The 10886-nt window shown below is 40.2% G+C and overlaps 1 protein-coding gene across 5 annotated transcripts in view; it reads left to right on the forward strand.

Annotated features, from left to right (window-relative positions):
• The window catches only part of Rev3l (REV3 like, DNA directed polymerase zeta catalytic subunit), a 147230-nt gene extending 137574 nt beyond the window's left edge, over window positions 1-9656 (forward strand). For 4 of the 5 annotated variants that reach the window (XM_031347765.1, XM_031347768.1, XM_031347764.1 and 1 more), the window contains 4 exons: window positions 5-195; window positions 781-1027; window positions 3486-3695; window positions 8522-9656. In XM_031347765.1, the coding sequence (XP_031203625.1) occupies window positions 5-195; window positions 781-1027; window positions 3486-3695; window positions 8522-8662 (789 nt within the window). In that variant the 3' untranslated portion in view covers window positions 8663-9656. Of the gene's footprint in view, window positions 1-4; window positions 196-780; window positions 1028-3485; window positions 3696-8521 lie in introns of those variants that run through there. The other variant, XM_031347769.1, reaches the window with a different exon arrangement.
• The last annotated feature ends 1230 nt before the right edge of the window (window positions 9657-10886 follow it).

Consider the following 10886-nt stretch of genomic DNA (forward strand, 5'->3'; position numbering starts at 1 on the left):
TAAGATACTTGAGCGTTCTCTAAAGCTGCTGTTTGAAACGAGAGACATTAGTCTAATTAAGCAGTATGTGCAGCGGCAGTGCATGAAGCTGGTGGAGGGGAAGGCCAGCATACAAGACTTCATCTTTGCCAAAGAGTACAGAGGAAGCTTTTCCTACAGGCCTGGAGCCTGTGTCCCAGCCCTGGAACTGACAAGGTAGTGATGCATGCCACAGCTTGGTCCCCAGTGCACAGCCAGCACCGTGCAGAGGTCGTCAGCAGCACAGTAGGAGAAAAGACAGCTAATTACAACTACAGTGGTTTCTTTACTTCCCCATATTAACCTCGTGAAAATTCAAATGTCCCCCTGTGCTTTGTAAGATTTCTCCTTCTGAGCTTTTCTTAGGAATCTAAATGCAATCAAGCTGATATGTATGATCACCTTTGTTTCTTCCATAGCAGAATGACTGACAGTCCTTAAGTGTGAACTGCCAAAGCATTTACATGTCATTCTGCAGTCAGATTGGTAGTTAAATTTCTCTCTTCTTTCACTGTTAGATGTATAGCAACACTAAGAACTCATACCTAATGCAGATAACAGTGCTATAGAGAGTAAGTCTGGAACTCTTAGAGCGCTGTCTACTTGGTATCAGCTGAGCAAAGTGTATAATTATCAAAAAAATCAACAAACTAATTTGAAGGTAGCCCTGTAGACTGCTCTTGGTTTCAGGCTTGATTCTAAATAGTGTACTGGCAAGGTGCCTTCTCTGACAGTCTGTGTACTTCATTTGGATTTGAACAGGAAAATGCTTGCTTATGATCGGCGCTCTGAGCCTCGAGTTGGAGAACGAGTGCCATATGTCATTATTTATGGGACCCCTGGACTACCCCTTATCCAGTTGATAAGGCGCCCGGCAGAAGTCTTACAAGATCCCACTCTGAGACTGAATGCCACTTACTATATCACCAAACAGATTCTTCCACCCCTGGCACGAATCTTCTCTCTTATTGGTATTGATGTCTTCAGCTGGTATCAAGAATTACCAAGGGTAAGTTTACTAAATAACACATGTCCTATAAATATTTCACTTCAGATTTCAATATGACTAGATGTTCTTTATGTGCTGCGAGAAATCATCCTCCATTATCCAAACTTACAAAGATGTCATGCTCTCCAGGCTGCCTGAAGGAGAGATTTTAAAATCTATGTGCACCTTCTCAGCTTCTAGCAAGTTCCCAAACTATAGAAACATTCAAATGAATTCCCAAGAGTTTCAGTGCTGATTGGCTACAAAATAACTCAATAAATCAGCTAGTAGAAAATAAATGAATACAAAATTACTTCAAAATGGGTAGAATTTTTTTTTAAGATTTTATGAGTATTTTTGTTTATGTGGATATATATGCACATGCATGTGTCTGATACCAGTAGAGGTCAGGAGAAGGCATCAGATATCCTGAAACTGGAGTTACAGATGATTGTGGGCTGTCATGTTTGTACTGGGAACTGAACTGGGGTCCTCTGAAAGAGCAGCAAATGCTCTTAGCTGCTGAGCCATCTCCCCAGCCCTTTAAAGTAAATACTTAAGAAATGCATAGGAGGGCTGGAGAGATGGCTTAGCAGTTAAGAGCACTGACTGCTCTTCCAGAGGTTCTGAGTTCAATCCTCAGCAACCACACGGTGGCTCACAACAATCTGTAATTAGATCCAGTGCCCTCTTCTGATATGTCTAAAGACAGCTATAGTGCACTCATATACATAAATAATAAATCTTTTTATAAAAGAGAGAAATACATTGGGGGGGGGGCTGGGGATATGACTTAGTAAGCAAAGTGGTTGCTGCCACTAACAGGATGACTTGAGTTCAGACCCCTAGTACCCACATAAAATGGTTGGTAGACAGTGTATGCCCTAACTCTGGCACTGAGAGGCAGGGGTAAGGTAAGAGAGTTCCAAAGGCTAGATAGTCAGCCAATCTAGCTCCAAATTTAGTAAGAGACCCTGTCTCAAAGGGTGGGGAGAGTGAAGATAGTGGAAGTCAGCACCTGAAATCGAGCTGTGAGCTCCACATGCTACACACGGCACACATAAAATGCATGGGATATAAGCCAGGTGGTGGCGTACACCTATATTTCCAGAACTTTGGAAACTGGAGCAGGAAAATGGTGAACTTAAGGTCAACCTGGCTACATAGCAAGATCCTGTCTCGAGGAAAAGAACACATGGGATATAGTATCTAGACATAATCCTGCAAAAACCAGATGAAAGAACTGATGATCTCCAAATGCCAGTTTACTTGAGTAAAATGCCAGTGTGGAAGCTTAGAACAGGGCTTTGCTTGAACTCTTCTTGCTTAGTTTAGCTGCCTGAGAAGGTGATGTATGAGTTGAGGCATCTGGGGCACACTTGTGAGAATTTACTTCAAATGTGCTCAGTCATTTGTCATTAACTCATGGTATTCAGCCAAACTAATAAAGAAAACTTGTTTCTTTTTTAATCAAATTGCATTTTTTTTATTTTAAAGATTTATTTATTTATTATATGTAAGCACACTGTAGCTGTCTTCAGAAACCCTAGAAGAGACCATCAGATCTCATTACAGATGGTTGTGAGTCACCATTTGGTTGCTGGGAATTGAACTCGGGACCTTTGGAAGGACAGTCAGTGCTCTTAACCACTGAGCCATCTCTCCAGCCCCTCAAATTGCATTTTTAAGAAGAAGGGGAAACATAAGCTGGGACACTAAGGTTAAAACTACCTCAGAGTATTTTTGTGGCTATTATAAAATGCTATATCCTGGCTAGAAGCCAGGAATTCAGATTTTTTTTATAATTGCATAAATTATAAAAAATTTATGAATTCAGCAAAAATTCTAAGTCAGTGACATTTCTAAAATACTTTACTCCCTATTTATACAAAGTGGTTTTATAAGACTCCAAGAATAGAATATTATTTCAATGTGAAAAGAGTAGCAGATCTCTGAAACAAATATTAATGCCAACTAAAGAATTCCTGGGTTATATGTATCCAATTAACTTTGAAATGCCTTGTGTTTACTTCATTGGAACTTCCACACTCTCCTGACTAACAAGACATTGATGATAGTGATGTGTGAACCCGGGGGCTGGACACAGCCCAGTGCTTGGGAGTACTTTTCACTCACACAGAGGACCCAGGTTCAATGTCTAGCACCATATGGGGATTCACAGCCACCTGTAGCCCCAGTTCCAGGACATCCAGCAGGCATGTATATATATTACACACATATGCAGGCAGGCAAAACATTCATACATATAAACTAAATAAAACCTTTTTAAAATGTTAAGGTCCATATAAGTCTTAAAAAGACTTTGGTCCATAAAGACATTGGTCACTTCTGTATACTCCATATCTAAAATGGTTTTTCAACATTTGTTAAAGGAAAGAAAGCACAAACTGTGTTAGGTGAATACTTAGCTCTGCTGTGACGATCACCCTGACTTATTTCTGAATTGATGTATTTATAGATCCAGAAAGCTGCCAGCTCCTCCAGAAGTGAGCTTGAAGGGCGGAAAGGCACTATCTCTCAGTATTTCACTACTTTGCACTGTCCTGTGTGTGATGACCTGACTCAACATGGTGTCTGTAGTAAATGTCGGAGCCAACCTCAGCATGTAGCAGTCATCCTCAACCAAGAAATTCGAGAACTGGAGCGTAAACAGGAGCAGCTTGTAAAGGTACAGCCTTGATCAGTAGATCCAAACAGCCAACGGTCTGACTCTTCAGGGTAGAATGAGATGTGGATCCAGTATGAAAAGTGAAGTGAGCATTCTAACCACATAGACTCCTAATACAGTTGGGGGTAGAGAAATGGCTCAGTGATTCCAAGTGCCTATTGCTCTTGCAGTTCCTAGCACCCACATTACAGACAGTTAGCAACTGTTGGAACTCCTGTTTCAGGGATCTGATGCCTTCTGGCCTCTATGGGGACCTTCACAAATGTTATACATTCAGGCACATACACATAAATATTAATATTTTTAATTAACACTGCAATTTAAAAGTAAAAATGGCTTAAGTCATTTTACAATTTAGTTTTTTGTTTTCTAAAATAAAATATAATAAAAGGATAGAATATTGCTTATTAAACCTAGATTACAATGGCCATCTACCCAGTATCTTTCATTTAAAAATAATGTGTTACAGCTCTGCAAGGGAAGGTTTCTTCAGTGCAAATATAACAGTTCCACTCCAGGAGGGGAGGTTTCCCCCATTACAAGTGTTAAAGTTCTGCCCGGAGGGGAAGGCTTTCCCCAGCAAAAGCATTCCAGCTTTGTTCCCAGAAGTAGGCCTGTCAATAGACAGCCAAGGAATACTACATCTGATATCTGCATCAGATCTTTCACCCTAATAGCCAGGCTTTATCTCACTTTATTAAAACATATTTACAGTTGCCATTGAGCATCTGTGCTTTCTAAAAATATCACTGCTTCTTGGTACCAGGGACTGGAGTATTGCTGTGATAGGCCTGACCCATGTTTTTGTTTGTAGGAATATGGATTTTCAGATGTTGGAAAGCAGTGGAATGCTTTAAAATGGTGTTTAGTGGGCCATTCTTGTAGGAGCATAGAAGACAGTGGTGCTGAGGACGATCTGATCTGTAGGGCCTGGCTCAAGAGGTTTCAGAGGAGAAGAATCTTAGTAGCAATCTTAGAAAGGGAAAATGCAAAGTGCATGGTTCAAGGATTAAAGGGGCACCAGGAAGTGGAAAAGAGCTAAATCTGCATTCAAGGATATTAATTGTAATTAAGGGAGTGGTGACATTGAGACAAGATCCCACCCAACTAAAGGTTATTGTTTATATTTATAAAGTTGAAAAATGGATGGTTATATCATGTTAGGTGCTATTATGACCTGATTATTGTTTTTGTTTGGACATAGAGAGGTATGATCATGTCAGATCGACAAGAGATGGATTGTGATGGCTACTCTTAGTTTTGGTCAACTTGCCTGTATCTGGAATAAATTACAATCCAGAACTTATGAAAAGGAAAAGGCTTAGGTGGTGGTGCCTGCCTTTAATCCCAGCATTCAGGAGACAGGGCCATGCAGATCTCTGAGTTCAAGGTCAGTCTATAGAGCAAGTCCCAGGACAGCCAAACTTAGGCAGTGAAGGATGTAATAGAACAAAGGGGCCATGTTTCAGCCCCAGCAGGCAGCAGAACTTCGCAGCTTCAGCCATCTGGCTCTCACTTTAAAGTCAAGAGTAGAAGGGGTTCCTTATTTAGCTGGAGTCTGGAGGAGCGCCTGTTAAAGTTTCTGAGATGGCTTAGTAATGGGTTCAAGAAAGGGTTGATGTGAGGGGCCAAGGGCCACCTTATATAAGGTAGTCAAGAAGAGAGAGAAGGAATCTAGGAGTGTAAGAAATCAGACATCCCTAGGAAAAATAGAATTTCATGCTTCTTAGTGGGACTGTAGATGACTAGACTGAGTGTTTTCTGTCTGAGGTAGTGGCCTTGAGGGGCAGGTAGTGCGTCCTAGAGCAGTACACTGCCCTTGTAGAATACATGCTTCTAAGCAATTTGCTTGTGGCAATAATGTGACATTAGATACAATGCTTAGGAAAATGTGTCCTTCAGTTGACAGTTGACGGGAGGCATTTTACAAATCAAAAGTTCAGTGCCTGTGAGCCATGTTTAAACCAGAACCCCTTGCACAAATGAACTAGAGCTTGTTCATCTCCTCAAACACTGTCTAGTGCTGTCTCACTTGATTCTGAAATGCAGTCTAGGCTGGCTGGCCTAAGAACTGGTTAACTCAGGCCGTCTTCCTACCTGAGCCTCCAAAGTAGCTAAGACTGAATGCTGGCAACTTTGGCCCCTTTTCTAACCACACAGTTGTTCTGTATTTCCTTCACTCTGAAGAGTCCTCACTAGTGTTGGTTTAAACTAGTTTTTCACACTTAGTAATCATTTTAACTACATTTATGACTTGAAACTAAACATCATTTATACCTGATTGTGTAAGGCATCATAATGTTTCTCCTTTGCCAGAAATGTGTTCTGTGATTAAATTATTCTTAAGTACTGTCTTAGTTATTGCTGTGAAGAGACACCATGACCAAAGCAACTCTTAAAAAAGAAAGCATGTGACCGAGCCCTAGCGTGCAGTTTTACACTTTTGCAAAAAGACCAAACCTTATGCACCTTATATACAGAGTGTCAACCATTCAAATCTATGGTCCTTTGGGAGTTGTTCTCATTCAAACTACCACATTCCATGCATTCAGTCCTACTTCTAAAGTCCCCATAAGTCTATCAGAGTCACAACACTGTTTAAAAGTAGAAAATTCAGTCTCTTCTGAGATTTATGGCAGTCTCTTAACTGCAATGCCCCGTATACAGATGACATACTTTCAATATATAATGACATAGAATATATATTATCGGTCCAAACGAAGGAAAGAAAAACATAGTGAGGAAATACAGGACCAACGCAAGACTAAAACCCAGCAGGGCAAGCTCCAAACTCTGTGTCTCCAATGTCTGCTGCGCACTCTTCAGATTTCTAGCTAACGTCAGCTTTGTTGACTGCAACATGCGTCTGTCTCTTGAGCTGGTCGCACACCCTGTTGGCAGCTCTCCTTGGCAGGTATCCCATGGCTCTGGCATCTCCAACATCCTGGGGTCTCCAAGGCAGTCCAGGTTTCACATTCACAGCATCATGAGATGGTCTCTCTGAACCTCCAGACAGGGACCCCCGTGATGTTCCCCTGGCCTTGATGGCTTTCCTCAGCCACTTGAGGAAGATTCAGCAATGTCTTTCTTGCATCCTTGACTCTAAAGCCAGAACCGTGTGGTCAAAGCTACCAATGCCCCTGGGACTCAGCCCCTTTTCCCATTACATTTTTCCTTATTAACACTGTATACATGTTTATGTATTAGAATGTGACAGCTGAGTGTGTGGCCAGTGTGCAATGATTGGATCAGATTAATTGGCATTCCTTTCTATTAGTAATATCTTCTCCTCTCCTTTTTTTGGACGATGGGTCTTATATCCAGAGCTGTTTTCAGACTTGCTGTCTGGCCGAGGATGACTTTAAACTTGTGCTGATCTTCCTGCCTCTAGCTCCTGCATGCTAGGGTTATAGGTATCTGCATTCAGTTTATATATATATGCAGCACTGGGGATTAAACCCATGGCCCTTAAGCAAAGGCCTCTCTTCTACCTCCTTTGGGACAATTACTGTAGATTGCTATCACCATGCTGTGTTCAAGACTAGAACTTATTCTTCCAGTCTCAGTGCATTTTGTTACCTGTTATGCAGCCTTTGTTTATTTCTTCTCTCCTAGCCCTCTAGTAATTACACTCATTATTTCTATGAGATGTGACCAATTTTAATTTCTCTATATGAAAATGTGGCAGTTTTTTCTTGTATATCTGGTTTATTTCACTTGGTTGCTTCCTTGTTGCTACAAATGATGCCTTTCCTTTATGGCTGAACAATATTGTAGGTATGTCTTATTTTTCCTATTCATCTGTTGCTACATATCTCAGGTGATGCCATATTTTGATGGTTGAAAATAGAACCTACAATTTACACAGGACTTGAATGTGTCGTTGATATAGTGGTTTCATTCGTTTAGATGTATACTCAGTAGTAGAAATACTTGCTCATGATAGTTCTATTTCTAAATGTTAATGTCCCCATTCTGATTCGTTAATATCTTTTTTAAAATTATCTATTCTAATTGAGATTAACTGATATCTCATTGTAGATTTGTTTGTTGGTTTGGGTTTTTTGAGAGATAATGTTATAGCCCTGACTAGCTGGAACTCAGGATTCTCCAGAGTGAAGAATTATAAGAATGTGCCAACACCCTCAGATCTCCACTGTGGTCTTATCATCCTGCTTGTTAGTGATTTTAACTGCTTTTTCATATTTGTAGGGTTTGCCATTGAGTTTGTGTTCCTTGTAGGTATTTCTTATCACATGAATAGTTTCCTAACATTTTCTCCCATCCCACCATTCTTTGCTATACAGAAGCACCTTAGTTTTATATACTCACAGTGTTGGTTACTGCTTAGGTTACTCGTGTGTTCAAATCATAATCCTCAGATGTGACTTGGCCAGCAGTGTGTGCAAGTCTCGGTGGCTTAGGTCAGTCTTTTAGGACTAGAGCTGAGACAGGGCTCTTCCAGGTGCTGGGTTCTGGTTCAGTAGCCTGGGCGAGCACAGGTAGCCTGCCTGTGCCTTTCAATGTAACAAGGTAGTATTGTAAATGAAAGTGAACCAAGAAATGAAATGAATCTTGAGACCATTTTGTACTTTCCATGAAATCTAGGCTTCTGAGATATTAAACAGATGGAATTTTCTGTACTGAGTTAAGGTTGCCAGTTAACTGAGGTAGCAGAAAGGAAAGATTCAAAAAATTGTTATTTACGTGTGTGTGTGTGTGTGTGTGTGTCTGTGTGTCTGTGTGTGCACGCATATATTTATGTGTATGTGTACACATATACACACACATAGAAACATTTCTATTCTGTTTTCTTCCATTTTCAGATATGCAGGAACTGTACGGGTTCTTTCGACCGACATATCCCATGTGTTTCTCTCAACTGTCCAGTACTTTTCAAACTCTCACGAGTAAACAGAGAATTATCCAAGGCACCATACCTACGGCAGTTACTGGACCAGTTTTAAGTTGGCAGTGTCACAGAACTCCAGGTGCTATGTGTTCAGTGTTTACCACCCAACTCCTCTGCACGGTGCTTTGTCAACCTCCATCAAGTCAACGTTGTTGTTCACGGTCTGTCTGCCATCCGAGACTATGCCGACTCCTGCTAACCAATTAAAAAGGATACATGTTGCTCTCTGGATAGTTCACTTCTTACAATGTACAAATTCCTCATTATTTCACCTTTGGACATTGTTTTATAATAATACAGGTGTTGGATTTGCTCCAGTTTATGTTCCATCTTGTAAATCCATTTGAACAGATCACGTTTCCTTCCCTGTGGAAGGAACCCTGAAAACCTCCTAAAGAAAGTCATTCGTGTGTATTCCTTAAACTGTCCGCATCAACACGTGTTGCTTAGAGATATCCACTCACTTTATAATTTTGACTGCAAAATATTTTGTAAATACACTTTTTTACTTTTCAAACAACTGAGTAAAATAATGTGCAATGAATTTTATACAATGATTTTCACGTTGTTGGTATATCTCCTCTAGGTTTTGCTTGACTCAAAGGTAGATTTGTTACTTTGATCAAACTGTGCAAATAGTACCATGTGTAGCATTTTTGAAACATTCTTTTCTAAAGACCACTGTCTTGCTTTAGCTACTAATGGGGCATTGTGAGGAACTGTGCAAAGACATTTTTGTTACAAACCTGTGGGCCTGTTGCAATACTTTAAAAATAAAATTAAAAAAAATTTACTCCATTTTGCTTGTTTTGTATAGACATTTCTATTGCTTCTAAATATGCTTAAAATATTTTCTTTCCTTATGTACTGTACAGTTAATCTTATTTGCCATCCCTTGAACACAAATGTGTATTTAGGATATTTGTATAACTGTATAAAATGAAAAAATAATTATGTGGTCCGTGCATTGTTTTTTAAACTGGAAATCCTTTTGTTTTGAGAGTTAATAATGGAAACCAAATTAAAAATTGAATAAAATATAAAATACAGTGCTGTGACTTTTATCTTGTCAGAAGTAGAATTCTCTTCATCGGTTCTATAAGCAACATGGGTTCCATCTAACCCTAGACTTTCCAATTCAGGGCCTAGAGGTGTAGCTCAGTTGGTAGAGAACTTGCTTAGCATGGAGGAAGCCCCGGGTTCCATCCTCAGCACCACACAACACAGCACAGTAAGTATGCACTTAGGATGTGGAGGAGGGAAGGCCAGGAGTTCAAGGTCATCCTCACTTACATAGTAGATCTGAGGCCAGCTGGGCTACAAAGGATCCTATCAAAATAGACACCAACAGCAGGTATGCTGGCTTCTACCTGCAGTCCCAGCCCTCTGGGAGGCTGAGGCAGGACACCTACAAATTCTAGTTCAGCTTGGGCTACGTGGGGTAAGCTAGCTACCTTGGAGAAGAGTAAAGTTGGCTAATCCTTACAACATGACTTCCATTCCTTTACCAAAACTTTGGGATTAGCTTTTTTAAAGATAGCCGAATATTCTAGAGAAAATTTAGCATTCACCTTTTAGATCAGGTTGGCTACCGGTAGGTGGAGTTTCACTTCCATACAGTCAGACTTCTAGACTGACTGCAGAGGGAAGCAGAGCAGCATTACTTCTTTTTAAAAGCTTAAATGCCAATTATTTTCCCGTAGAAAAGGCTCATAGATTGCTAGCTGGTAATCACCATGTAAGAGTCTCCCACTGCCCGGGATTTTATTTTTATTCAGACAGGGTTTCTCTGTGTAACACTGGCTGCCCTGGAACTCACTCTGTGGACCAGGCAGCCTCTGCCTCCCCAGTGCTAGGATTAAAGGTATGTACCACCATGCCAAACCACTGCTAGAATTTAAATATGTACTTATAAATCATAGAAAGATTAATTTTCTGGAGATGCCATAACAATTATGGAATCAAAGAGTTACAAATCATATTTTTCAGAACTCTGTTTAAAGCATAGTCAGTCACTTTCTGGGATCATTTATTGGTAGGATGCCGGGTCTGTATGTATTGTCAGAACTCTCACATGTAACATAATAGCTCCAAGTATTTCAACAGTAATCATTTTGTATCATAAGTCAGCTGTTAATAGTTTTGTTTTTCCTCGGGTCACACATCCATTTTTACAAGTACTGAAGAAATTTTATTTTTTATCACGTGTTCATTTATCTCAAAAAGAACTAGGGCAGGAAAATTGTCCAGTGGGTAAAAGTGTCTGTGCTATAAGCATG

Source organism: Mastomys coucha, unplaced genomic scaffold (assembly GCF_008632895.1).
Source record: "Mastomys coucha isolate ucsf_1 unplaced genomic scaffold, UCSF_Mcou_1 pScaffold3, whole genome shotgun sequence".
NCBI classification, from domain to species: Eukaryota; Metazoa; Chordata; class Mammalia; order Rodentia; family Muridae; genus Mastomys; species Mastomys coucha.